At 52.2% G+C, this 26,526-nt stretch overlaps 14 protein-coding genes across 20 annotated transcripts; 8 read left to right on the top strand and 6 right to left on the bottom strand.

The window, feature by feature from the left end:
- Positions 1–1,162: 1,162 nt before the first annotated feature.
- On the top strand, positions 1,163–1,721 carry H257_11213 (hypothetical protein). Its single transcript, XM_009838091.1, has 3 exons — positions 1,163–1,294; positions 1,373–1,427; positions 1,528–1,721. The coding sequence occupies exons 1-3, from the start codon at positions 1,193–1,195 to the stop codon at positions 1,683–1,685; spliced, it is 315 nt and encodes a 104-aa protein (XP_009836393.1). The 5' UTR covers positions 1,163–1,192; the 3' UTR covers positions 1,686–1,721.
- A 17-nt stretch (positions 1,722–1,738) lies between these two features.
- On the bottom strand, positions 1,739–3,959 carry H257_11212 (hypothetical protein; the record flags this gene model as incomplete). The annotated part of the gene is made up of 5 exons (XM_009838090.1): positions 1,739–3,262; positions 3,322–3,484; positions 3,559–3,593; positions 3,808–3,876; positions 3,951–3,959. 5 exons carry the CDS (start codon positions 3,957–3,959, stop codon positions 1,739–1,741), a joined length of 1,800 nt encoding a protein of 599 aa, XP_009836392.1.
- A 53-nt stretch (positions 3,960–4,012) lies between these two features.
- H257_11211 (hypothetical protein) lies at positions 4,013–4,827 on the top strand (the record flags this gene model as incomplete). Its single annotated transcript, XM_009838089.1, has 2 exons — positions 4,013–4,470; positions 4,524–4,827. 2 exons carry the CDS (start codon positions 4,013–4,015, stop codon positions 4,825–4,827), a joined length of 762 nt encoding a protein of 253 aa, XP_009836391.1.
- Positions 4,828–6,332: 1,505 nt separating this feature from the next.
- Positions 6,333–8,831, top strand: H257_11210 (hypothetical protein). Its single transcript, XM_009838088.1, has one exon. It carries the CDS (start codon positions 6,414–6,416, stop codon positions 8,637–8,639), a length of 2,226 nt encoding a protein of 741 aa, XP_009836390.1. The 5' UTR covers positions 6,333–6,413; the 3' UTR covers positions 8,640–8,831.
- Positions 8,832–9,235: 404 nt separating this feature from the next.
- Positions 9,236–10,374, bottom strand: H257_11209 (hypothetical protein; the record flags this gene model as incomplete). Its single annotated transcript, XM_009838087.1, has 4 exons — positions 9,236–9,508; positions 9,559–9,685; positions 9,736–9,821; positions 9,879–10,374. The coding sequence occupies 4 exons, from the start codon at positions 10,372–10,374 to the stop codon at positions 9,387–9,389; spliced, it is 831 nt and encodes a 276-aa protein (XP_009836389.1). The 3' UTR covers positions 9,236–9,386.
- Positions 10,375–14,015: 3,641 nt separating this feature from the next.
- On the top strand, positions 14,016–15,565 carry H257_11208 (hypothetical protein; the record flags this gene model as incomplete). The annotated part of the gene is made up of 1 exon (XM_009838086.1): positions 14,016–15,565. One exon carries the CDS (start codon positions 14,016–14,018, stop codon positions 15,507–15,509), a length of 1,494 nt encoding a protein of 497 aa, XP_009836388.1. The 3' UTR covers positions 15,510–15,565.
- Positions 15,566–16,306: 741 nt separating this feature from the next.
- Positions 16,307–16,618, bottom strand: H257_11207 (hypothetical protein; the record flags this gene model as incomplete). The annotated part of the gene is made up of 2 exons (XM_009838085.1): positions 16,307–16,470; positions 16,543–16,618. 2 exons carry the CDS (start codon positions 16,616–16,618, stop codon positions 16,307–16,309), a joined length of 240 nt encoding a protein of 79 aa, XP_009836387.1.
- A 265-nt stretch (positions 16,619–16,883) lies between these two features.
- On the top strand, positions 16,884–18,136 carry H257_11206. Of its 2 annotated transcripts, XM_009838084.1 has the most exons (4): positions 16,884–17,343; positions 17,397–17,435; positions 17,505–17,772; positions 17,832–18,136. In XM_009838084.1, exons 1-4 carry the CDS (start codon positions 16,931–16,933, stop codon positions 18,081–18,083), a joined length of 972 nt encoding a protein of 323 aa, XP_009836386.1. In that variant the 5' UTR covers positions 16,884–16,930; the 3' UTR covers positions 18,084–18,136. The 2 variants fall into 2 exon arrangements, with proteins under 2 accessions (XP_009836386.1, XP_009836385.1); XM_009838083.1 differs by having other exon boundaries at positions 17,505–18,136.
- Positions 18,137–18,205: 69 nt separating this feature from the next.
- H257_11205 (hypothetical protein) lies at positions 18,206–18,923 on the top strand. Its single transcript, XM_009838082.1, has 2 exons — positions 18,206–18,634; positions 18,689–18,923. The coding sequence occupies exons 1-2, from the start codon at positions 18,224–18,226 to the stop codon at positions 18,734–18,736; spliced, it is 459 nt and encodes a 152-aa protein (XP_009836384.1). The 5' UTR covers positions 18,206–18,223; the 3' UTR covers positions 18,737–18,923.
- Positions 18,924–19,248: 325 nt separating this feature from the next.
- On the bottom strand, positions 19,249–19,996 carry H257_11204 (hypothetical protein). Its single transcript, XM_009838081.1, has one exon. It carries the CDS (start codon positions 19,923–19,925, stop codon positions 19,284–19,286), a length of 642 nt encoding a protein of 213 aa, XP_009836383.1. The 5' UTR covers positions 19,926–19,996; the 3' UTR covers positions 19,249–19,283.
- Positions 19,997–20,258: 262 nt separating this feature from the next.
- On the bottom strand, positions 20,259–21,980 carry H257_11203 (hypothetical protein). The gene is made up of 7 exons (XM_009838080.1): positions 21,796–21,980; positions 21,634–21,732; positions 21,162–21,562; positions 20,886–20,976; positions 20,656–20,799; positions 20,523–20,607; positions 20,259–20,469 (listed from the first exon to the last, which is right to left on the bottom strand). Exons 1-7 carry the CDS (start codon positions 21,956–21,958, stop codon positions 20,397–20,399), a joined length of 1,056 nt encoding a protein of 351 aa, XP_009836382.1. The 5' UTR covers positions 21,959–21,980; the 3' UTR covers positions 20,259–20,396.
- A 78-nt stretch (positions 21,981–22,058) lies between these two features.
- H257_11202 (hypothetical protein) lies at positions 22,059–22,540 on the top strand. The gene is made up of 2 exons (XM_009838079.1): positions 22,059–22,145; positions 22,226–22,540. Exons 1-2 carry the CDS (start codon positions 22,092–22,094, stop codon positions 22,427–22,429), a joined length of 258 nt encoding a protein of 85 aa, XP_009836381.1. The 5' UTR covers positions 22,059–22,091; the 3' UTR covers positions 22,430–22,540.
- A 25-nt stretch (positions 22,541–22,565) lies between these two features.
- H257_11201 (hypothetical protein) lies at positions 22,566–23,899 on the bottom strand. Of its 4 annotated transcripts, XM_009838076.1 has the most exons (4): positions 23,628–23,899; positions 23,104–23,572; positions 22,831–23,037; positions 22,566–22,764 (listed from the first exon to the last, which is right to left on the bottom strand). In XM_009838076.1, exons 1-4 carry the CDS (start codon positions 23,789–23,791, stop codon positions 22,615–22,617), a joined length of 990 nt encoding a protein of 329 aa, XP_009836378.1. In that variant the 5' UTR covers positions 23,792–23,899; the 3' UTR covers positions 22,566–22,614. The 4 variants fall into 4 exon arrangements, with proteins under 4 accessions (XP_009836378.1, XP_009836377.1, XP_009836379.1 ...); XM_009838075.1 differs by having other exon boundaries at positions 23,104–23,899; XM_009838077.1 differs by having other exon boundaries at positions 22,566–23,037.
- A 139-nt stretch (positions 23,900–24,038) lies between these two features.
- On the top strand, positions 24,039–25,752 carry H257_11200 (hypothetical protein). 3 transcript variants are annotated; one of them, XM_009838072.1, is made up of 3 exons: positions 24,039–25,041; positions 25,098–25,285; positions 25,552–25,752. In XM_009838072.1, exons 1-2 carry the CDS (start codon positions 24,159–24,161, stop codon positions 25,265–25,267), a joined length of 1,053 nt encoding a protein of 350 aa, XP_009836374.1. In that variant the 5' UTR covers positions 24,039–24,158; the 3' UTR covers positions 25,268–25,285; positions 25,552–25,752. The 3 variants fall into 3 exon arrangements, with proteins under 3 accessions (XP_009836374.1, XP_009836375.1, XP_009836376.1); XM_009838073.1 differs by having other exon boundaries at positions 24,068–25,049; XM_009838074.1 differs by having other exon boundaries at positions 24,068–25,285.
- Positions 25,753–26,526: the final 774 nt, after the last annotated feature.

Genomic DNA, 26,526 nt, shown 5'->3' with positions numbered 1-26,526 from the left:
CGTGATATGGTGAAGGTACAGTATATATACCGGTATGTATGTCGTTGAAACGACAGGTCGGAATGGATTTAGTGTTAGTGGTGTGATCTGTAAATACCCTGGGTTTACAGTCCTGTTAGTTTGGCAGAGAGTAAGCTTACATATACTCCAACATCCACAGCGCAGTTTTACGCTAGTAATCTGTCCACCTTGCATTTGACATTGTGAAACCAAACTACTGTATACAAACCACGTCACGGTCGGCTTGCTACGAATTGAGATTTGTATAGACGCACTGTCCAGACCTTAATACAGTATGGCGAAATCACAAGCTTTTTGGTGTGTTCGTGGTCACAGCGGTTGTATATCGAGCTCGATGTGTTGTGATAAGTTAACTTCATTGTCAACAAGTATTGCAGGAAAGCACAGAGCCTGCAATAGGGCGGCAGATTGACATCCCAAACATGTCAGTTTTGACACACTTTGCATTTCTACTTGCTCTTTATCCTCGTTCCTTCCTCAGTTGGTTGTTGTGGACGATAACTCGATTTGGAGGCTGACTCTACAACTGAATGCTCTCAACACTCGCGACATACTTAAACAAAAGGAGGATGTTGAAAACTCGTTCGACAACAGTCTCGTGGACATTTACCGTGAAGCTCGCAATGCACGCCAACGTTAAATTACCGATGAGTGACCACACAAGAGTGAGCAAACTGTACCGGTAGGAGTTTGAGCAACATTAAGTCTTTTACGTGAAAGCAAGCGGCCTTATGCGAAATACAGAAACGCAGTCCAGTGCCGTGATGAATCATAGAATGGAGGCTCTATGTAAGCGCAGAAGAGATATGTGGTATGCACTTCAATATATGACTTCTACATATATACACGTAGGTGAACTAGCCGCGATATGCACCTTGACTTGGCACTCGAAAGCAGCATGACGCCAGGCTCTATGGGCCATGCCTCGGTCGACGCTCACATTAAACCAATTGGCCAATCATATCCTAGGAATCTAACATTATGACCAATCAGTATCTGTACGATGGCGGCCGTGCAAATTCCAATTACAATACACTGTTTGTCCTTGCTAAAACCGGATAATCAAGGTCGCCGGATAAATCAATGGAGCTCTCGGTATCCGGATTTTCGAATATTATCCGAAATGCATGACACTCCATCATGGGGTTGTGACATCATAAGCGTTTGCATCATGTCGTTCGCAGGTCGGTTCAAGGCGTTTGTCAACCATCCGACGGGCCCCAAGACCACGCACTTCTGGGGCCCCGTGGCCAACTGGGGCTTCGTGGCCGCCGTACGTCCGTTCTCCTCGTTCTCCATATTCCTCCATGTATGTGTCGATGCTCACCAACGCGGCGTCGTCGTCAATTAGGCCATCGCCGACATGAACAAACCCCCCGAGAACATTTCGATCAACATGACGAGTGGTACGAAGCCACGAACCCCAATACATATATGCGCCTTTCTCCTCGAGGCATTCATGTTGGACCTGGACACCTTAAGCTCATGCGCACCACCTGTACGTAGCGATGGCGGTGTACAGTATGATCTTTATGCGATTTGCGTGGATGGTTCAGCCTCGCAACTACCTCCTTCTCGCGTGTCACGCGTCGAACGAAGCAGCGCAATTGTATCAACTGAAACGCGCGCTTGTGCACAAGTGGACGTCGCCAGCGTCGGCTTAAACCTATCAACACGACCGACATGTTGTATATCGTTCATGTTATAAACTGTACTACTACATGCGAAACACCCCAAACTTGGTGGGCGTCGGCACTTCGTTCAAGGCGGCGCTGAAGCTCAGTCCCAGCACCTTGCGCGTGTCCTTGGGGTCGATGATCCCGTCATCCCACAGCCGCGCAGTCGAGTAATACGCCGAGCTCTCGACTTCGTACTTGTCGAGCGTCGGCTGCTTGAACGCCGCTTCCTCTTGCGCGGTCCACGTCTTGCCCGCACGTTCCAGATTGTCGCGCTGGACAGTCGCGAGCACCCCCGCCGCCTGCTCGCCGCCCATGACCGAGATCTTGGCGTTGGGCCACATGTACAGGAAGCGCGGGCTGAACGCGCGGCCGCACATGCCGTAGTTGCCGGCGCCGTAACTCCCGCCAATGATGCACGTGACCTTGGGCACGTTGGCGCATGACACGGCCGTGACGAGCTTGGCGCCGTCCTTGGCAATCCCGCCGTGCTCGGCCTTCTTGCCCACCATGAACCCCGTAATGTTTTGGAGAAACAGCAGCGGAATCTGGCGCTGGCAGCACAACTCGATGAAGTGCGCTGCCTTGACCGACGACTCGGAGAACAAGATGCCGTTGTTCGCGATGATCCCCACGGGGCGTCCGTACAGCCGACCAAACCCAGTCACGATGGTCGTGCCGTAGTGCTGCTTGAACTCGTCAAACTTGGACCCGTCCACGATGCGTGCAATGACCTTGCGCACATCAAACGGCTTGCGGCTATCCACTGGGATGATGCCGCCGAGCTCGGCCGGGTCGAACACTGGCTCCTCGACGTCCGTGAACGACTGCTTCACGGAAGCCTTGGACGTCCAGTTCAAGTTGGACACGATGCGGCGCACAATCTCGATCGCGTGCGCGTCGTTCTTGGCCAAGTGGTCCGTCACGCCCGACGTCCGGCAATGCACGTCCGCGCCGCCGAGCTCTTCCGCCGTCACGACTTCGCCCGTCGCGGCCTTGACAAGCGGCGGACCGCCGAGGAACACGGTGCCGTTGCCTTGCACGATCACGCTTTCGTCACTCATGGCTGGGACGTACGCGCCGCCGGCGGTGCATGACCCCATCACGACGGCGATCTGGGGAATCCCCGCCGCGCTCATGTTGGCTTGGTTGTAGAATTCTCGGCCAAAGTGCTCCTTGTCGGGGAAAATGTCGGCTTGGAGCGGCAAAAACGCACCGCCAGAGTCCACCATGTAAATGCATGGCAACCGGTTTTCGCGCGCAATTTCTTGCGCGCGCAAATGTTTCTTGACCGTCATGGGAAAGTACGTGCCACCCTTCACTGTGGCGTCGTTCGCCAAGATCATGCATTCCACGCCGTGGATGCGACCGATCCCAGTGACAATGCCGGCCGCGGGGATGGGCGTACCGTACATGTCGTGGGCGGCGAGAGGCGACAGTTCCAAGAACGCACTGCCCGGGTCCACCAATGAGTCAATGCGGTCTCGGACGAGCAGCTTGCCGCGCGCCACATGCTTTGCGCGGGCCGCTTCACCACCACCGAGGCGGACGACATCCAAGCGACCCTAGGGCATTCACAAATGGGTTCATGGCTGAAACACATGACGATATGTTATGGACATACCTTCAGTTCGCTCGTCAGCTCATTCATGCGCTCAATGCTGTCGAGAAAGTCTTTGGACTTGGTGTTGATTTTGCCATCGAGGACGTTGGACGCCGCCGCGAAAGGCAGTGCGTGCGAGGACATCATGCGTCGCATGACGGGTCGGCGAAGAGACGAGATCATCCTACAAGAAGATATTGTCAGCGCATGAAGAGCACGGCGACGGCGGCATGGGTCGCTCGAGAAAGGACAGCATACCCACCTGCAATATTGACGTCGAAATTCACAATGCGCTGTTGATACACAGAAATCCATGCATAAAGTGATTTGATTGGCTTATTTGAATTTATTTTAGCGAATCAAATGGGACCCTGTGAAGTTGGGTTGATTGCGTGAAGTGATTGGTCGTTCATTATTATTTTAGCCAATGAAATGCAATTGAGACAACTCTTGAAGACCCATTTTCCTTTGCCATGTGGCTTACCACTTGAAGTACAAATAACCAACCTGCATGACGTGGATGATGAAGCTATGTCGGCGCTTCAAGTCGCGGCAGTCCACTGCCGCCAGTCCCCTCTATGTACCGGTAGAAGCATGCAACACATTGAGCGATCAATGAGGACCTCAAGCGACGGTTACAGGGATAAGACTTGGACCATGCTGGTCGACTAAAAAAAGGATCGAGGCTGCGTGCAACCGTGCCGCCGCCAGCATGGACGCCAACGCGCGACGGGCATCTCTGGATCGAAATGGGTGGGTCGAGGTCATGGACGAGCATGGCGTGGTGATGTACAGGCACTTGCAAAGCGGACACTGCCAGTCGCATCTGCCTGTGGTCGGCGCGCCATCCGAGTACAAGAGCCTGGACTGTTCGAAGTCCCGACGGAGCCTCGCCCATCGATCATCCTCAGCCTCGTCCGCAGACGACGAAAAAGCCCTTCAAGTAAGGATACTGCGGAACGTGAGCAAGAGCATGATCAGCGACTACATGACCGAGGTGGACAAGTTCAACATGGCTAAGCCGTACGCGCGCCGCCCCGACGGGACTTACGAGGACGCGGCATGTGTCGTGTGCAAGCAACAACCGACGCACATGGTGCTCTTTCCTTGCCAACACAAGTGTGTGTGCGATGCGTGCATCCAGTCCCTCGGTGGGCAGTCTTCCTTTACGTACGCTCTCTCGTCCACCTTCGTCGATGCTCATGATGATGGCGGCTTGGTAGAGGGTGTCCTGTGTGTGTAGGGGAAGTCAAAGTCATGTTTGAGTGCACAGGTCGAGAAGTGGACGAGTACTGGGACTGGGTGTACGATGTCAAGCCGCATCTGTCGCGGGCGTTCGAGGTCAAGTTTAAGTCGACGGCGCTAAAGCTGGCCAAGCCGCTTGGAACTGGCGCTGTGGTCGTACCCACGAACGACAAGCACGGATCGCTCCATCGTCGAATATCCAATCTCCTACTAGGACGATCTGTCGACGTAGGACATGCAGACGGACCAAGCGACCGCCGCACGTCATGCATGCTCATGTAGTCAGTAGTAGTTGAAGCTGCTGCTTTCCACTATTTACAGTTAAGAAGACACAACATACAGTATTCTCTCGTGTTGTCGTCTACGGAAAGTAGCTTTTACCTTTCAACCACCAAAGTACTACGTAGTAACAGGCAATTGGTTACTACGTAGTACTACTATGTACTAAGCAAACATGGGATTCCATTAGCGTTCCACCCGAGCCTTTCCTGGTGATCGCATAGTCTTCTGGTCAGCTTCTAGTGATTCTGTCGTGGCCAGTCTTGAGGCCAGTCAGCACAATCTTGTCATATGCTCAAGGTAGTAAGTACACTGCTGCATCCTCCCACGTTGGTTGGTCGTGGCCATATCTACAACGGTAGTCAGCTCAGGACTTACACTCCATCACATGCGTATGGCGAACGACACGGTCAGTAGGGTTGCCTCCTCGGTCGACGTGTCGTCGGTGAAAAAGCTAAGTCGGATCAGTGAGCAGCCGAATTTGACCTGCATTCATTCGACCATATCTCGTGAAGTTGACATGGCCACGATGGACTAAAGGAGGCAGTGTCGAATTCCCTAGTTTAAGCTTTATCACCCGACAGGTACTACTTGGAGGGTACGTAGTAGCTTTCGTGGACACGGAAGGAATCCACGGCTCGTGTTTCGCCATGGGATATGCCATCATAACGTTATAATACTCGAGTACCGATGCATATCTTCGTTTGCACGAGACAGATTCTCCGTGTTGTTGAAGTTGTCGTCGGTTCGTTCGATCATCGCAACGACCGTTACGAACCGACGACACCTTCAACACTCGCCCAATAACATTGACAGCCATATGGCATCAAAGGCGAAAACAAGTGTAGTACTTGCACTTTAACTTCCAGTGGTCGGGGTCGGCTGAGGGCGCCGTGACAATATCTCTCGACTTCTACAGCCCGAGCGGCGTATGATCAACACTTTGACTTGGTCCGACAATAGATTACTCCATTACTATATGATTCAACGGGCAATACACCAACGCATGGCTTGTTCGACTCCGCCACCCTCGCCCTGTGAACGCCATGCTCGAGATTGGCGCCCGACCAACCATGGGATGTCGTGGTATGATCGATGTTCTTGTCGTCTCCGTCCACTTGTTCATGTAACCCAAGGTCGAAGAACCTTTGGCCGGTTCAAACTTGGCGCTGCTGGGCATTCGAACACGAATGCCAAGGGAGGGTCACTGCTCCTTCCCATCAGTAACGTCAGCCACAATAGTCGGCACATGACGATCTGGTACGGGGCGGGCGGTTCAAGACACGTTGGTCGCCGTTGGAGGCGCGCTGGGAGCCGTACTACATGTGGTGTCGGCAGAATCAATCGGCACGGCGCAAAAGCTCTTCAAGCCGCAATAGACTGCCATCGTGCTCGTACCCGGCCGTGAATCTTATTGCATCATGGTTCCATCAAATGCCAACATTGATTCCATGGAAGTTGTTGTAACTGTCATTTGAAGGGATCGTGACAGTCGTGTTTCATTGGTCCTTTTATTTGATACTGGGTTTTTATTGGACAGATTGGTATGGAAACTAGAGTTTCAACCAATCAAACAGCAACATTGGAAAATGTCATCTCCAACGGTTACAAAGATTTCGAAACTTGGCCAAATGGGGCAACGACCAGCCCAATTCGAAATCTTCCACATGGAGCGCAAGCATGCTTCCCCGCGAGCAAGTCCGACTGCTGCTAGTGCCGCGAATCCTTCTCGGACGCAGTATGGCTCCATGCCGGTCGTCACCATGAAGCGCACCAACGCCTGGTTCAAGCGCCACGCATTGCCAATAGCCGTTGGCGCCGCAATCGCATTGTCGTTTGGCGTCTGCATTGTCCACCATGTCACTTTCGATGCTTCTCCAACTTCATCGACCACGACCTCGCAGTTGTCGTCTTCGTCGTCCTTTCTCCACGTCGTTGAAACCAGCTTTGACAGCGGCCATCTGACGCAATCTATCCACCACGCCCCTCTTCGCCCATCGTCCCACCAAAAGGGCGATGCCACGTCGAGCCACATTCTCGTGGACACATCCACGACGTTCCAACACATTGTCGGGTTTGGCGGCGCGTTCACGGAAGCCTCGGCGCTGCAGTTCCAGCGACTGCCACGACACAAGCAAGACGATGTCCTCCGGTTGTACTTCAGTCCGGCCGCGGACGGCGGCGCCGCCTACTCTGTCGGCCGCGTGCCAATGAACTCGTGCGACTTTTCCCCATCTTCATACTCTTTCGACGACGTCGACGGCGATACGCTGCTCGAGCACTTTGACATGTCTGTCACGCACGACACGGACGCGATGATTCCGCTGATCCAGCGCGCCTTGTCTCTTAACCCTGACATGAAGCTGTTCCTGTCACCATGGAGCCCTCCCGCGTGGATGAAGATGCCTGACGCATCGGGGAAGCTCGACATGCTCGGGTCCGCGCAGCCATATGGCCTCAATCCCGCCTTTCAAAGCTCGTGGGCGTTGTACTTTTCAAAGTTCATTTCCGCCTACAAAGGGTACGGGATCAACTTTTGGGGTCTCACGCCTCAGAACGAGCCGCAGCAGCCGGCGCCATGGGAAGCATGTCTGTACGACGACTCGACACAGGCCGCCTTTATCGCCGACTTTCTCGGACCGACCATCCGCCGCGACCACCCGCATGTGAAGATTCTCATCTTTGACCACAACCGCGGCAACGTCCACATGTGGGCCCAGGGTGTGTACAACCACTCGGCGGTCGCGCCGTTCGTGGACGGTGTCGCATTTCACTGGTACGACAATACGAGAGACCTCGACGGCGTGCAGAACCACGAACATGTCAACCAGACGCACCACCTGGACCCGACCAAGCTGCTCCTGGCGACGGAAGCCGCGCACTGTCCGGGCGTCGCGACGGGGCCGCAGGCATGGGACCGCGGCGTGCGCTACGCTCACGACATTCTCCAGGACTTGAGCCATCATGCCGGCGGATGGGTCGACTGGAACCTCATGCTGGACCACCAAGGCGGCCCCAACAAGCTCGGCAACACGTGCGACGCACCCGTGATCGTTCATCCGGATGGCCAAGACTTTACCGTACAGCCCATGTTCCACTACATCAAGCACTTTTCCGGATACATTCCACCAGGGTCGACGCGAATCAAGTCGAGAGTGCATGTAAAGTTTACTACAGCAGACAGTCGTGGCGGCGACGTGGGCGAGCTGGCGGCGCGGTTCCCAGCAGGCGCGTACGGCTGCGACCGGTCGAGTCGGCAGCGCATTGTGCGCACATCGGACGCCAAGCTGCAAGTGGCCAACACGAGCTTGTGCATTGACGTCGTGGCCGAGCCGTGGTTGGGCAACCGGATCGAGTTGGTCGAGTGTCAGTACACTTCGAATTCGTGGACATTTGGCTTGGAAGATGGGACGATTTCATTTGAAGCAATAGCACGTCCACAGATATCCACCAACGAAACCCAGGACGTTGAGACTAATGCAGGAGGTGGATGCCTCACGCATCGGAATGGCGCGCTGGAAGACGGCGGCCGACTCACGCTGGAACCATGCATGGCCGCGGACAAGGCGGCGCAGACGTGGATGTTTGATGGGGCGGCGCTGGTGAACCCGTCGAGTGAGCATTGTGTCACGGCAGGCTATGCATTTGTCCAGGCGGTGGCCTTTACCACGCCAGACAAGGCAAGTGTCCTCGTGGTGCTCAATGAACATCCCTGGGAAGATGTCTCGTTTGATATTGTAGTCCAAGATGGGAAGCACCAACAGTCGGTACCCACGGTCGTGCCTAAGGGATCTATTCGAACGTTTGTGTGGTAGTAGTACTAGTAGTACTAGTAGTATGAGACGAAGCACTGTATTGTATCAAGTTCAACGTCAAGGTCGTACAAACGACACATAATTAGAGCCAGTGCGGCACCTGTCCCGAATTCGTCCCACTGTGCCCCACTGTGCACAGCAGTGTAGCCCTTTGACCCAAAAGTTGGCTGACTTTTGCGCTGATTCGCCAAATCTATTGATCGATTTTTCTTTATTCTGACATTTTGTATATGAAAGGTGGTGTTGTACTACGTAGTCCTAATTATCCTAACAGTAAATAAACGTTGATGATGGTTTCCTGCACGCTGATTGGTTCAATTCTTCTGCCGAGTACTGTAACGTCGTTTGTGGTTGGAAATTGTAAGAACAAATCGAAGTCGTGCCGTGTTATTTTCGCCCATATTTCATGTCATTTTCTGGATTATGCGTTTATTCTAAACTGGAGCGTTTAAACACAACAATTTGTATACTATTAATATTTACTCTATATACTAACTAGTCACCTGAGCGTGCGTCGAAGTTGATCGACCTTGCTGGAGGTGACATATTATCCATCACAACTACATCAACATGCCATCGGGTGTAGTACCACTCCCATCTTTACCAGCACCAGACACACATTTCGACTGTCCTCCAAGTATTCTTCCTTGAACCCTGCAGGATATATATATATGGATATTCGGCATCTCTTCGACTTTTTAGCTCCCATGGATGCTTGAACGGATGAGCCCTAATATATTAGCAGGGCTATGTGTCGTCCGAGTGTGAAAGGCCGTCTTGAGGCGGGGCAAGGGACGGGTCGTCGGGTATGACCATGTCAAGTGGCGTTTTGGTGTGTTTCCGCCTGGCTTCGTACATTTCCAAAGTGTCTACTCGAGTGTTCAAGGTACTGTAGAAACGGCTGAAGGGGCGTACGTACCTTTGGCGTACTCGGGGTGCCACTGGGACTGTGGAATGGCTGTCCATACAAAGTATTCGTTGAGGTATCGCATGAACTCGGCGTGGACGATGGGCGTGCGTCGTTCGTTCGCAAACAGCACCAGCGTCTAACCGATGATCGTCGTTCATTCGGAAATCAAAGCTAAACGGATGCAACCTTTCGATTCGAGATCGCCAAGATGGACTGAACCAGTGGTTTCACGCAAGCCGCTTCGTAAATCACATCGGCGCACAGCACAATGTCTACGAAATAGCCGAAATAATAGTGCTCTTATAATATGGACGAAGGGGAGGACGTACCGTACGGAGACATGACGACGCGCTGCAACGACGTTGGCGAAGTGCCCCAGCCGTACTCGTGTGCAAACACATTTGTCTCCAGCTGGGTCGGTGTGCAGTTGGCCTGGATGTTGGCCCGAAGCCAAGGCATCACAGGTGCTACGTCGGTAAGCACCACGCAAAAGCCAACTTTGGCGAACGCAATGCCAGCAAGACCCAGGCCTGCGCCTAGCTCACACACAGTGGCAGATGCAGGTGATAAGGAGGAGGTGGTGGAGGTAGGCTGGGCCTTCTTGGACTTGCGCGACGGCCGCTGGCGTTCCAATATGGCGTCGAACCGCGGCCGATGCACCTCGATGTACTTCATCACACATTTGGCGCTGTCCCACACGGTGCTGCCCAGGACGTGCGAGGTCGGGTCTTGCACCAGCGTGATCTCTTCGCCGCAGAATGTGTACTTGACCTCGCCGGCCCAATGCGTAAACGTCAACGACGTCTCATCCAGCGACTCGTTCATGGTAATCAAAGGTGACAAGTCACAATGCAAAAGATAAATGAACCTTCATCTATATTATACCTTCATCTATATGGTGCTTTTTGAAGGCATACTACCGGTAGTACTTCAGAAGTATGATTCAAATTGTCATTCCGACCTTGCATGATTCTTACTCGAGCCCGTGTCGCATTTGCGCTTGCACAACTCGAAAGCGGTTAAAAGGGGGATAGAGAGGGGGTTGCACGTTACCTTCCTGGACATAGGTGCAGCCAGGCATAGAGTTGGGGGTAGGTGCATGGCTAGGTGCAGGGTAATCCAAAACAACTCAACTTGACAACTTTTGTTGGGACGACCTCGTCCCATTAAAATGCAGAGCAAACTTCACACGCAATTTCCCCTCGTTTGGGCAGTCCTCAAACCATGACGACGTCCACCAATAAGTCTCCGAACCAGGGACAGCTACTGTATTTATTTACTGGGTTTAGCCAAAACCTAGAAGAGTACAGTAGGATTGGGGAACGGAAGTGAAGAAGAACATGACCGCATGGGCCGAGCTCCAAGTCTGCGTGCGACAAGATATCATCAGCCACCCGAACGTAGTCACGTTGAGTGTTGGTGGCGGTAAAGGCACACGTACTTCCACGCGCTGTTGGGGTTTGGACGAGACAATTCAGACGGCGACGCGTACGTGTTGGACTTGACTCGACACTGTTTGGACGGTTGCTGATGTAATATCTGCGTTCTGGAAAGACCATATTGATGGACGGATTGGCCGAAGTCGAGTTGTGCGGATGCTTGTGTGTTTTGACTTTGAGCCGTTGGGCTTCAGTGCAGGTGAGAATTGCACCGATTCGATGATGGCGCCGTCAAGCGAAAGATGGACCAGCCATTTCGTTGTCGAATGACTCGCGCACGAGTCAGATGGGTATGTTTACTGTGACGTGGCAGTGTGCCGTAGCCACGACACCGCTGACGGGAAGGGTGAACGTCCGCGTGGGCACTACACAATCCGTGGAGTTTCGTATCGGCCTTGGCCCCGGGGGAATGGATGTCACTTCTAGCAGCTCAATGGCGAGTTGCTATCTGTACAAGTCTACCGGAGCCAGGTTGAGAAAGGTACCCATGTCGCGGTCCTGCTGAAGATCCATGGGGGGGAACGTGGTGCGGTTCAGCGTGCTCTGTCGCATGTTGATTTTGCCGTGAATGATGGCTATCCGTGCATCGTTACTCTCGAAGACCCTTCCAAGGACTTGTTTCCGGTGGTGTTTAAGTATGCACAAATGAAAGTTGCGATTCTCGATGAGTAACCAGGATATAACGTTATTTGATAAGCATGACAAGGTTTAGCTTCAACTACACTGTCAAGTTCACCTTGCCGTGTACGCTTCGCAGTACTTGCATTTATGGGCCAAGCTTCGACGTACTAACCACATTTGGACGACCTCGTGTACAGACTTGTATTGCTCGCACCAAGACGAGACCTGTGAGGAACAACTTGCCAACCATGTTGACCAGTTCTGGAGTACAACCCTCGTTCAGTTGCGTCGCGTCATATTCCCTATTAGACTTGCAAGTTCGAATCAGGGGAAATTCACCCGATACGGGGGGGGTAAACAAAATGCAGTTGAGATCCTGTAATTCCACCGATACTGTACCCGGCGACACACCATCCAAGGGACTTGTATCGATTTCCCAAGGCATGTCCAACTCCACTTTCTGCAGGCATGACACCATAATAAGGATTGTCCACCGCATTCGGGAAAGGCTGTGATTGGCTTGAGTGGTGGATAGTAGCCAATTAGAATGCCTTGTTTTGATTAGAAAAAACTGACGTGAGCGAAATTCTGGAGAGATCGAACTGTAAGGTTAGAGTGCACTACTATTAATAGTATAATTGGATGTCCTCATTTCCTTTCATTTGCATTTTGAATGCCCTGTATTAACGGTGATTTGTATTGACATGATAGCTATGGATATTACGGAACTCACAATTTGAACGCCAAACGGATACCTCGAAGGAGAAACTAGAGAACGTTGGTGGTGCCGTTCGGTCAGCTCCACCACAAGAATATGCCTTACTAGTATAAATGTGTCTCGTCGGCAGGTAGCTTACACCTCACCAAATCTTCAAAACGGGCGTCCTTCGTTTTGAATGCGCAACATGATGTAACTTAACGAGGATGATTATGCTTAATGTTCAGCAGTAGAGGTCGGTTCAAGGTGTAAACGTTCGTGTGATTGAGCAATCGATAAGACAACTTCCGTTGATCTTTACGGACGACATGAACTGCACCTGTGTAGGACGACATGAACTGCACCTGTGTAGGACGACATGAACTGCACCTGTGTAGCTCTCCCTAGTCTCTCCATGTACAGCAAACCATACACTAGTCCCCCTTTCGACTCTGCAGGGCACTTCAAGAAATACGACGACTTTCTGGCGTTAACGACGTTCAAAACGGTGTCGACCACTGGCGACAACAATTACTTACTAGTATTAACTGTAAGTCAATGCTCATGCTTAGAGCGATTTGCGTACGCTAATATTTAGAGGGGATTCCGTGTTTCTCTGTGGAAGTTCACTGAAAATATGGGACTCGGTGGTACCGTTCATGCCCTGTACATTTTCAGAGTCCCGCTTAGATTCAGGTATACTGTATCACGAACAGGAGTACAGAAACGTTTGAGCCGTACATGAAGCTCACCCAACCCCTGTCACACCTGTGACGACGTCTGTGACTCCTGTGACGACCAAATCCCCCAAGCCTGCGACGACGAAAGCCTCTGTGACGCCGACTCCGTCATCTCCCGTTGGGGGAGTTGGGGGAGGCTGCACTAAATGAAAGGGATGCTACTCCAAGTTGTTGGGCACGTGCTTTCCTGACGGGTTCACTGAAGTGCAATGTATGTCGTTTACTGTGTTTCAAGCGACTTATCCCCTTTGATAAGCACATGAAACAAAGTGGAGGCGATCCATGACAGGGGAATCTCTACGACGCATAACGTTATTGAAGTCATCTTTTACAGGAATAATCTGCTCCGTGGAATCAGATTCGTTGAGTTCTCAGCTGGTCAATCGTCGTCGTGACGTGGCGTCGTCAAGGTGTGCATTCAACTGATTCCTCGCCCCTGTTCCGAGGAGTTGCCACGTACTTGCTCACAAACCGACATTTACGAGCTTAGGGCTAGCCCCATGCCAATTGTACCATATTCCAACAGCAAAAGCATTTAGTATATATTTTTGTACATCTGTACTGTATCCTACTGTATCCTCTATTTATCCCACGCTAATAGTACGATGATGCAAAACAAATACACTTGGTAGTTTGCTCGTTTCTTTTCGAGGTTTTGCAATCGTGTTCAATAAAGTAGTATCCACCAACGGTCGTTCGACTCGGACGGGGTTGGATTGTCTCCTCAACAGCCAATCCGACGAGACCTCTTCAAATTCTTGTGGCCCCAACACCGCCATTCCCATGACCTCGTGATGAGAACGTGACGACCCCATCTCGACGACGACAACCAGCCCCCTTCTTGGGCCATCATCTAGGTCGGTCACAATTCGATCTGCCCTCTGCAGAACAACGGTAGTTGTTGCTCCTCCCTCGCTCATCCTTCTCCTTCTCCCCATCTCGTTTTCTACTCCACTTCCAACAACGAGCATGAACGTCACTTTGGTCGTTAACGGCTCGGCTGTGACGCTGTCCACAGACGAATTCGCTGCGCTCGTTGCGTCGGTTTCCCCCAAGTTCGCGGACGTGGCGTCGGCGCGCGCACTGGACACGTTTTACACGCTCATGGGGGCGTTTCTGGTCTTCTTCATGCAAGTGGGGTTCTGCTTCCTCGAGGTCGGGTGCGTGCACGTGAAGAACACCAAGAACATCCTCGTCAAGAACATCCTCGACGGGTGCATCAGCGCCGTGTGCTTTTACTTTGTCGGGTACGCGTTTGGGTTTGTCAAGGGGGATGGGTTCATCGGCAACAGCGGGTTCGTTTTCCTCGACGAAGTGTATGATGGCGACGATGCCACGCGCCGGTACAATGGCAAGGCGTACGCGGGCTGGCTGTTCCAGTGGGCGTTTGCCGCCACCGCGTCGACGATCGTGACCGGTGCGGTGGCCGAGCGCATCTCGTTTGTCGCGTACATCGCGTACGCGGTCGCCCTCACGGCCTTCATCTACCCCGTGGTCGTGCACTGGGTGTGGTCGTCCACGGGGTTTGCGAGTGCGTTCAACACGCCTAACCACCTGCTCTTGGACGTTGGGGCTGTCGACTTTGCCGGCAGCGGCGTCGTGCACATGACGGGCGGCATGGCGGCGCTCGTGGGATGCTGCATTCTCGGGCCCCGCCTCGGCCGCTTTGAGGATGGCCAGGTCCACGACATGCCCAAGCAGTCGGTGCTGCTCCAGACCATCGGCACGCTCCTCCTCTGGTTTGGCTGGTACGGCTTCAACTGCATGTCCACAGGCACGCTGGTTGGCAACGGCGCCGACGTTGCCGCCAAAGTCGCCGTGAACCTCACCCTAGCCGCCGCCGCCGCCGGCATCTCGTGCGTCTGCATCAACGCCGTCACGGGCGACCGCATCGTGGACCCCACCATGGCCAACAACGGAGTCTTGTCCGGCGCGGTCGCGATCACCGCCGGGTGTGCCGTCGTCGAGCCCGCTGGCGCCGTCGTCATCGGTCTTGTCGCCGCGGTGCTGTACACGGCATCCTCGAGGCTGCTCGTTCGTTGGCGAATCGACGACGTTGTGGACGCCGTGCCCGTGCACTTGCTCTGTGGGATGTGGGGTGTCCTCGCCCCAGGCTTGCTTGCCTCGTCGGACGGGATGCAGATGGCGTACGGCCGAAGCGATACATGTGGCCTCTTTTACACGTGCGCCCACAGCGGCCGCCAATTTGCAGCCCAGCTGATTGTGATCGTCGCCATCGTCGCGTGGGTGGGGGTGACATGCACGGTGCTGTTCCTCGGCCTGTTCCGCCTTGACCTGCTGCGTGTGACACGGGAAAATGAACTCGCTGGACTTGATGTGTCGTACCATGGAGGGCTAGCGTACGACGCCAGCGACGACTACAAGACCGCCATCACCAAGGCCGAACACATCATCAACGACGAAACTGAATTCGTCCCCGTCTCCACCCCGGGGCACGTCTAAGCCGCCTTTAGCTCCTACTCTATTTCATGAACATCGAACTGAACGTTACTGTTGGCGATTTGAATTGGAACGGGCGTGTACATGTATGTAGATGGGTATTAGGGGATCGGTTTCGTGACGACGTTATACACTTCCTTGCAACTGGTTATGATTGACAGACACTACATTGCTTCTTGGCGTTACTATTTGAGACACGATTACTGGGCTGTAATACTGTACAGCAGCCAAAGTTATTACCTCGTACTTCGAAGTACTAATACGTAGTACACGTTGTATATTCATGGTTACGTAGTCCACAATTGTAATCTTCAACAATCGATACATAAACACAACCTGAATTAAGTCCTCGGACGTGTCGACAAGAGTCGGCTTGACGGAATCTCCATCGTTCATGGCAAATTCAAATGGAGTACGCTGAATCGTCACCACGTCGCCTGCTTGAATCGTAGATTGGTTGGTGGCTTGGATACTTCTTCTCAAAATGGCTAGTGGCTCTGGTTGACTTGTATAGGTAGCATTTCGACATTGGGGATTCCGAAGTGATGTCCATTCATCCCCAGGGGCTGAGGCCGATAAGAAAATCGCAATTGCCACTGTCAACGCGGGCTTGAAATGGTCCCATCAGCGGCGCCAGGGCTACAACACACTGCCATTTCGAGGCAACATCGCATGGCGACGGAATTAACCTCATCAGAATTGTTCGCAAGTTATTCGCCAACTTGATTCCTGGTCCAAGGGTTTGCGGGTCCCATCGGATCGGTATATCACATCTTCCGCTGGGGGCCCATCAGTCAGCTTTAGATATGCATCATCGACGCATACTTGTCGCGCTCGGCTTCTGACAACTCGTCATCGATTGGGCTTGCCTTTCCAGCGCGCAGATGCATCAGCACTCGTCGAAAAAGGTTCGGGTCAAAGCCGAACAAGTACGCGTCGCCGTCGGGCTTCCCCTGACCAGACCCTAGCAACGCGTGAAACTAAGGGCCTCCGTCCCCACACAGCAGCGTATCTTTGGACACCTGAAAGATCGTACTGCCCACGCTCAATGTGACAATGTTGGGGTGGAGGTTCTGTCGAACGCGGCCTTTGAGCTCAGTCCACGCCGTCATTGTCGCCTCCAACGCCCCCGCTTTAGCTTGGACATGGCTAAACGCAGTGCAGATCGTCGTGGCCGCTTGGCAGGCGAGGTGGTCATTAGTGTGACCAAACCGATCCACAATCGATCTGATTGGTTGAATTTCATTGAGAAGTTTTTGATTGGCTAATAATTTTGAGCTATCTGAGGTAGCCAATCAAATCGATTTAAATTCCAACGACGAAATTTCACACGAAAAAGCACAATAGTTTATTGTTGTTATTCACACAGTGCATTCAGAAAAGCAACCACATCCGGATGCATATGATCCGGAATTATCGACAGCATGGCTCGCCGAAAAGCCGACCGGACGCCTGCGGAGACCATCGCGTTGGCGAAACAGAGCGTCTGTTACACCCGGTTATGGTGGCTTGGCTTCCACGTCGTCGCATATGCGTATCCCATCTATGCTGGCGCGTGGCGGCAGTACTTTCGGGACTGGACCACTGGGTTGGTGCTGTGCATCGCGCTTGGAGTCATGAACGCGGTGTGCTATGTTGTGCTGCAGCGTTCGTCTCCAGGGTTCGTGCTGCCACAGGAAGAAGACAAACGCTTAGAAGACGACTATGGAGTTGACGGGGGCGTGTTTCATCACGACGACACCAGTGATTCGCTCTTGGACGTCGAAGTGGCGCACGTGGACCGACGGCATTATTGTGCACATTGCCACGTCCACCAGCCGCTTCGAGCCAAGCATTGGTACGTTCAAGCTTGATTCTATATCAACGCTGTTTAACGTTTTCATCATGTAGCAACGATTGCGGACGATGCGTCGAGCAGTATGACCACCAGTACGTGTGTGTACAGTACTTGCAACCTACTTCGTACGTTTCTGTCTCTTACATGCATCAATCATGTAGCTGTGTGTGTGCGGGTGTGTGCGTGGGGCGCGACAATCACCGCCTGTTCGTGTTGTACATGTTGACACAATCGTTGGAAGCGATATGGGGGATGGGCATTGCGTCGTTCGGGATGCGCATGAACGACGAGACCGATGACGACAACAGTCTGGAGCAGTGGCTTCGGGACAGCATTCCGTTCATGCTGCTCGTCGTGTTTGGGTTTTTAGTGTTCTTGATCGCGTTTGGCCTGCTGTGCTACCACGTGTATCTCATCTCGACAAATCAAGTACGCACGTCCATTTTCCATCTTCAATTCACCAGTTGAACTTCGTTTGTACCTCATAGTCGTCCTGGGAGCATGCAAAGCGAAGCAAGATCACATACTTGAAGGACCTTCCGCCGGACGTCTTGCCCTTCAGCCAAGGCTCGCTCATGAATACGTGGCTGTTCCTGCGGGGAAGGCCAAGGAACGTGTGGACGTATGTCGCCGAGGAACATGCGGAAGCATCGTCATTTCCGTCGACGTTCGTCGAGGAAAGCGCGGACGCCGCTTCGATCGCGGGGGACCTGTCACCTATGGAGATTGTTCTGAAATGATCGTTTTTCTTCGCGCGCAATTGTGGAGTCCGGATAATTTAAACTTTACAGCCTATTTATCCGGTTCTGAGTTGCTTGATCTCCGGATAAATGTTTTTATCCGAATGATGTACAGGACTCGAATTCAGCAAACGACCAACATGCAAGAAGTGACGCCGTTCCGACTGACGGCGACGGTGGTGGCCGGCTTTGGCCGTGGCGGGAAGCAGCTGGGCTGCCCGACGGCGAACCTGTCGTCGGAAGAGCTGGGTGACCTGCTCCATGACATTCCCACTGGCATCTACTGCGGTTGGGCGACCGTGGACGGGCAAGGCCCATACAAGGCGGTGGCGAGCGTGGGCTGGAACCCGTTCTTTCAGAACAAGGAGAAGACTATCGAGCCTCATTTGCTGCATGATTTCACGTCCGACTTCTACGGCGCGACCCTCAACCTCGTCCTTGTGGGGTACTTGCGGCCGGAAGAGAACTACCCATCCCTGGAAGCCCTCGTGGACGCTATCCAAGCCGACATTTCCCAATCGCGTGCCTGGCTCGACGAACCCCATGCTCAGGTAAATGCGTCATACCTTTTCTTTCTACGGCATCACGATTTGCTTCATATGTAGACATTCAAAGCGGACACGTTGCTTCAATCGACGCCGTCCGCCCTCTAGAGAAGTAACAGTTCCGCCATGTTCATAGACGACACTTGCCATTCCGTCGTATAGCCATCATAGTCTACCGGTAGTAACTACCATAGTCTAGATGTCCTTTCAGTATCTCTCCATAACAAGTCGTCGCTCCTACTTGTACACTAACTAGTACTTCGAAGTACATGAGATAAAGCATGATACACTGGGCATGTAACATTGGGGTTTTAGCATTCGAGCACATCATTGTTCATCACCATATTGTCAAGTCGATTCGAATGGAATCATGAGCAGCAATAAATCGGCAGACAATCGATCGACCAATCAAAACCCAGATCAAGAATCAAGTAGCCAATCAAATCTACTATTCGACCAAATCAACATCGAATTAGTGTGTGATTTCAATTAGTGTGAAACTGGACGATCTTAACTACAAAAGTCAGTATAAATAATCGATCGATAGATTTGGCGAATTAGCTCAAAAGTCCAAATTTTGGGTAAAAGGACAATATCAATAGGATTTGTAGAATATCAATAGGATTTTCATTGCGATATACTTGTACTACTAGTATTAATAATAGTCGTAATTCTGGCTTTTATTGCTGTGACTAGTCAGAGCTCGTTGAATCCAATCGTGGGCGGCGTGGGCGACAGCGTATGCTGTAAACCCTTCAGAACGATTGTCGAGGAGAAACCTAAGGACATGGAGGTGGCCGTACTCGGCCGCCCAATTCGCCGCCCATGTCGTGCATCCTTCTTGTCGGTGGTGATGCAAAAACTTCACGACCTCCAAATGGCCATTGCGGGCCGCCAAGTCCATGGCCGAGGTCGTACAATGTCCAATGGACGCTGTGTGCAGAAACTTCAAGATCTCGACGCGGCCGAGGGCGGCGGCAGAGTCCATCGGGTGCGGACGAAGCACAAAAGTGGGGCTGGATGATGTGCCCCTTGGCCAAGGTGAGGTTGGCCAGTCGCGGGGTCGGCACCGCAGCAGCCGCTGGACGCCATCGAGTTGATTCTGCTCGATAAGCAGAAACAGAACCGACCGCGGGTCCTCGAGGTGTCCGATGTGCTTGTGCGCCAGCCGCGGCCACTTGTGCAGCATCGTCTCGCGATACGCATATACCGGTCGAAGGGTGTCGAAGATCCCGCTTTGGAACGACAGGACGACCATCGTCAGGTGCATGTTGGTGAGGACATTGTACGCAGACATGTGTGATGGAAGTACGACGAACGAAAGATGGCGAGGGATGGAGGTGCCGCCGCCGTTTCAGATAGTATGGTACTTACTGTAGGTGCTTCAACTTGGAACATTATTGGTTACCAAGCGGTATTCCATTATGTACAGTATCCAAGTACAGTACTAAAATACATTACGAGTTACTTAGTAGTAATTACTAGTAGTACGATGCATTCAATGTTGCAGTTCAAATGTCCATTGAAGTACAGTATACTACAATGGACATTTGAGTAAATTCACATGTCCATGGATGCATGTAGTTACTAGTAAGTAATAATGCTGGCATGTGCAGATTCTAGCCTCTTATTGCCTCACCCTGGTTGGATTATTCATAGTTAGTACTACCGGTACATAGTGTGATATGAACTTAGATGTTGTGCAAACTCTGCACCTACACAGTTGATTCTATGGACCCGTCCAAAACTCACTGTATTCAAGTACAGGTCACTCCTTGGCGTCCTTCTTGGCCGAGGGCTTCTTGTCCGTCTTCTTTTCCTTGTATCGCCGTAACTCTTCCCTACACAACCCCATGTCACGTTCACATTCCGATTTGATCCATCGCCAACTTACCGCTTTTGTTTGCGGAGGGCGTCGATGGACGGTTCGGGGTACTTTTCGTCTGCTTCTTCCTTGTCATCTTCGACAGTTTCCTTTCCTAATAAAACCATCCAATGATATTGACAAAAGAGGGTGAACGGCGGACCTCCTTCTGGCGGGGGGGTCACGGGGGGGTACAATTCGGCGGTGGCTTTGGCCCACAACTTGATGCGTTTGTCCAGATTCGACTCTTCAAAGTCTGTCACTCGCGCGCCCTTGGGCAGTCCGATCTCTTCAAATGAATCGGTTCCTACAACTCGTTCCGTTCTTCAATATACAGAAAAGCACTCAAGTGATATAACAATCCCAACACGTCCCAGTCCGTACACACTGTACCTGCTGGCACAAACAACCCTTTGTCGACTTCCTTTGTGGATTTGCCACTCCCGTCGGTACGGTACAACGCTGCATTCAACGCTGCGCGAAACTACAAAGTACTCGTAAGCACCAAATCGGCAGACAATCATCGTTCGACCAATCAAAACGTAGAATATTCAATCATTCAACATCGAATTAGGGTGTGACTTATATTAGTGTGAAACTGGTCATCACACTTTGGCTGAAAGGACAACATTTTAGCAAATGCCATCGTAGCGATGCCAACTTTTATACCTGCGTGGCGAGGGTCTTGTCTTTCACGGACGTAAACAACACCGTGGCGCCGACGGCGTGCGCCATGAACCGCACAGCCTGGATCAATCCCTTGCGCTTGACGCTGTCCTCATCCCGGAACGTCTCGTACTTGGCACCGACGATCAACAGCGGAACCGCCACCGGCGACACGTCGCGGCGGTCGGGATGCTTGTCACCATACTTGGCCAGCACCAGCGCTTCCGACGAAGACGTGGGGATGGTGTCGGCCACGAGCTTTCGCACGAGCGCGATCCAGTACACCAGCGACGGCACGACGTCCCCAGGAACTGACAAGTCCAGCACGAGCATGAGCGTTGACTTGGGCAACCGCTCGGGCGACAGAGGGACTTTGAGCAGTTCCAGCACCTTCTTGGTCGTGGCTACCATGTCACATGGATATAAGTACGTGCAACTCTCGATGATGGATGGCATTAAGAAGTATAGCTTGTACCCAGTTCCCAAATGTGAGCGACAGCTTTCTTGTTGCTGCCAGCCACGGCGCGACGAGCGTAGACGTAGTCCAGGGCTGCCGTGGGTTTGGGCTCATCAACTACAACAAACAGCACAAGAATCATGTAAGATGTAATAGGTCATAGAGTGGGCCAACAATTGCCTTTGTTTGGGTTGAGAAAGTAAAGGACGAGCGACGTCTTGCCGCTGTTCTTGGGTCCAATCACGACAAGGTACGAATCATCTGCATTGACATTCCCATCGGCTTCGTTGTTGGACGCCTTGGCATCGGCGGCGAGTCGCGCAAAGATGTCCTTGCTCTCCATATGTTCGATTATGGCGAAGTCGTGACGGTTCAAGATACTAAATGTAACTGTCAAAATAAGAATATACTACTGTAGTACTATTAGTATACAAGTTTGTATACTTACTTGGGTATTGGAGTTCAGAAGGCACAACATGAACATGGACGTACTGAGTGACGCGCAGATTGCCGCGCTGAATCAAGCCAAGGTAGGCGCTTCCACTCCATCCCTTTTCCTCCTCCACGAGCATTCTCGACATTCTCGACAGTCGTGTGCATGATCTACTAGTGCGGTATCCGCATCGAGAACGAAAAGTACATCCGCGCCCACCCAGAACTCGACGGCATCATCCGCGCACTCGTCAAAGGTGTTCTCAAGGATCGGCCGACCAACGTCACCGCATATGCGTATCATTTCTTCCAGCGGGACGTCGCCACGCTCACCGCCGCCATCTCCGCCACTTCCCATCCCACGACCTCCACCACTACGTAGCCCCCCCCCAAATCCATCGTGCCAGGAATTCTTTAAAGCCGACGGATCATCATTCTGATCGAATAGACCATCATTTCGTTTGAATAGACCATCATTTCTTATTTCAATCAAGCTGTTGTTTTCCCACGTAAGTTAACCCAGGACACTTTCATGTAGGTACATTATCCATTTAGGTTTCAACTCAACTACACGAGCCGCACGGCGCCGTCGTCGACCCGCCAGATCCCGACCTTATAGCAGCATGGGATCAATAGCATTTCCCGCAGCATGCTAAACGTAGCCGATACCACGTCCAGCTTGGATCCTGCGATTTCCTGCCAATGCACCGCCACCTCCTAAACACAATCATTCCCCCGAGTGAAAACCAACATTCCGTTGCAGACGTTTTGCAAACGACATACATGCACTGCAATCTTGCGCTGAAAGGCCAAGTACAAGAGCTCAACGTCGAATCCCCAGCGCTCAATGTGCAGCGGCGGAAACACGAGCTGCGCTGCTTTGCGATCGAATAGCTTAAAGCCACATTGGGTGTCCTGCACCTGCTGCACACACAACGTCGACACGATCAAGTGGAACCCGTGCATGAGCACATTGCGCAGCGGATGACGCTACAGCACCAACATTCCTTGTGTATGAAACGTCTGCTACATGATGGAGAAGACAGCGGGACTTACCGTCGCCATGGCTTCAGCCTGGAGGTGCGCGCGACTGCCACACACAATCAAACCGGTCGGGTACGAATCCTTGGTCCAAAACGCTTCAAGATGGTCGAAGTCCTGGATCTCGGTGGCGTTGTCGGCGTCCACCATGAGGATGAGCTCGCCCGCCGCGCGCAACACGCCGCAGCGGACCGCGCCACCTTTGCCTCGATTCACGTCCAGCCGGAGAAGTTTGAGCACAGAGGGCGAAGTTGAAGTGGCGAGGCGATCGACTTCGCGCTCCACGACCTCCACGGTGGAGTCGGTGCTGCAATCGTCCACGACGATGATCTCGTACGTGAACCGCGCATCCGCCGCCCGTCGTTTCTCAAGGTAGGCCACCGTCGCATGCAGCATCGGTAAGATGCGCTCCGACTCGTTGTAGGCCGGCACGACGACTGTCAAGTAGCACGTTGGCGCCGATTTCAGTGATGGGAAGGCAACCCTACCAATGCCAGTCATGTAAAAAGTGTCAGGAATATGGAGGACGCCAAACGTACTGCCGCGAGGGTATGACAGACGGATCGCGGTACGTCCATTGCTTCTTGGGGTCATACGCCTCAAGGAAGTGCTTGGCGACAGTCACGGGTGAGAAGAACCATCGAAGGACCGGAATCAGCAGGACACAGGCGGCGCTGCTGGCCCACAACAACCAAGCGGCCATCTCGACAATCTGGTCAAACGGTGTTGAAATCCGGCTTGATGTTGTATTATCCGGATGATGCAACGTGGCAACAAGACTAAGATTTCCAGATAAATGAATAATTTCTCTCAATTCAATTTTAATAGATGAAATTTGTTAGTCCAATATGATCACACTACACTAGGATCCCTAAATAGTGTGAATCGCAATATGATTGGATGATCGGACTTCTTATCCGGATAAAGATTCGAGTATTTATAGTTGGCGCGCCGAATCTCCTTGTCACATTCACCAACGTGCTCGTCCAACGAGGGAGTGCCACCGCCGCTTCCGACGACGTCCATCGGTTGCAACAAGCAGGCAGGACAAGACACCAAGGATTGGTCGAATGACCCCTATGATGGCAACGGGGGATGTCGTCAACAACACCGTGGGTCTTGACCTGTCGAACGATGTCACCGGCCTTGGCACATCTGGCCGAAGTCGGTTGCATGTGTTTGCTCGAAAGGCACGAAAACACGCAGTCAAACCAGCCCAAGGAGGAGGCCCTTGTCTCCTCAAGACCAAAGTCAAGGACTCGAGTGTCCAATCAGCCACAAAGATGGCAACGGGCTTTTCGTCCGCCAGCAACCCCAACGCTATAACGAAGCAACTCCGCCGCGCCAAAGCAGCTCGTCGTGCCTCCCACGATGCCGCACTGGCCGCTTTCCAGCAGGACATGGCAAGTTGGAGTAAATTTCATGCGATACAGACCCTGTCCATCCACGTCGGCGTCGCATGGTCCCAAGGCACACGCGACTACATGGAAGACAAGCATGTGGTGACCCATCACCTGTTTCCGACTTGCGCGTTGGTCGCGATCTTTGACGGCCACAACGGCGCATGGGCGGCGGAGTTTGCTGCGGCCCATATAAGTCCGCTCTTGGCGTCCAATGAGCACCTGCAACAACTCGCACATCAACAAAATCCCCTCGAACCCCCAGATATTGTCGCCATTTACGCGATTCTGCAAGCCGCGTTCCTGGCCTTGGACGATGATATTCTGGCATATACGATTGAACACGATCGACGAGACGGCGCCACGGCGGTGGTGGTGCTCGTGATGAACAGCATGGTGTTTGTGGCCAACGTGGGCGACTCCCGTGCAATTCTCGTCCGTGTTGCTTGTCATCAGGATCCGTCGACCAACTTGCTTAGCCACGACGTCGAACGGCTATCAGTAGACCATAAACCGAACCTTCCTGCTGAAAAGGCACGCGTTCTGGCAGCAGGTGGCGACGTACGAACGTGTGTATGACTGGTTAGTCGGCTAAGAATGTACTTTTAGGTGGTGTTTTCTGGCTGCTGGCGGGTCACGCATCCGAAAGCCAGTGTGCGGCTGGCTGTGACTCGGTCGCTAGGAGACCACCCCCTCAAAGGTACATCAGCCAAGGACAAAACGCCCGCGCTGGTCTCTGCTGTGCCCTCGATTCGGCACTTTACAAGAAGGCATGGTGACATTGTCGTGGTTGCTAGGTGAGTACGTCATATGTACGAATTTCCGAAACCGATCACGAAGCTCTCCCATTGGTCAATCTGAACGCATTGCTGATTGGCTATATTCTCTTTTCTTTATCGGACAAGCCAATGAAATGTCGCGGCGAGAAGGATTGTGATTGGTGTTCCCTTTGTATCACGTTCATACTAATACTAATTGTATAATATACTTCGAAGTATTTGTTTCTGTTTGTTGGTTTTTTCGAATCGAGTTATTTATGGATGGATGGTATATGTACGACTAGCGATGGCTTGTGGGACCGCGTGACCGATGAAGAGGCCATGCAACAAGTGGTGGACAATGAGAATATATCTGGACATTGTGAGGAACGGACCGCCGCCGCCCTGGTGGAGATGGCACTCGTCCGTCGAACCTGCGACAACGTGACCGTGGCAGTGTTGACACTGTAGCGACGACCATATTATAATCATATATTCAACCTGGGTTTCAATTGATCGTATGTATCGTCGAGTCGCATCTTCACTAACTACTAACTTACTATGTAGTTCTATTAATAGTAATGTACGTAGTACTAGAGATGCAGTTTGGGGATTACCATTGACAGGGACGACACGTGTTAGCCAATCGAATAATTTAAAGCAATAAAAACACATGTGATGAATATTGATCGTATTCATCGACAAGTTCTAAGCTCCTTTCGCAGGTTCCGGAGCAAGAACCAATCAGATTGGTTTCCGTCTCCGGATGAAAATGTGTCCATTTGTGCAAATGGCTCAGAATAAATGCTATTGGTATGCTTAACACATGCAAGACAAATGTTGAAAAACGTGGCAAACCGGTGCGTGAATATTCTACCCTTTAGTTCAGTATAAAAATTCTGAATAAAAAATAAAGTTTCAAAAACGCTAGTGGCTGAGTTTGCGGAAGATTTGGTAGTTGCTGCAGCTGTCGTCGCTTCTTAGGATAACCGCCTCACCCCTGATCCAAAGTTGGACAAATTCACTGTCTAGGCATCGGCTTGGAACACAGTGGAGACCGGTCACACCTACACTGGCTGGTACAGAACCCATCGGTGCTGTGGAGTATGGTCACAGCGCCGTCATCATTGCGCAGAAGGTGTTAAGACAATTGGGATGATGTTCACGGCCCCCTGCATCACCACACAACGTTCTACGTGGTCGACCGGGTTGCAGTAGCATTGCACTACATGTTTGTCGCACTCGGATGGGTACAGCTCCACTGCGGCTCTGTTTGGCAT

This window comes from Aphanomyces astaci (assembly GCF_000520075.1).
Source record: "Aphanomyces astaci strain APO3 unplaced genomic scaffold supercont1.32, whole genome shotgun sequence".
Taxonomy (NCBI): Eukaryota; Oomycota; class Saprolegniomycetes; order Saprolegniales; family Verrucalvaceae; genus Aphanomyces; species Aphanomyces astaci.
The sequence above is the reverse complement of the archived record's forward strand: the minus strand, read 5'-3'. Positions and strand labels throughout refer to the sequence as shown.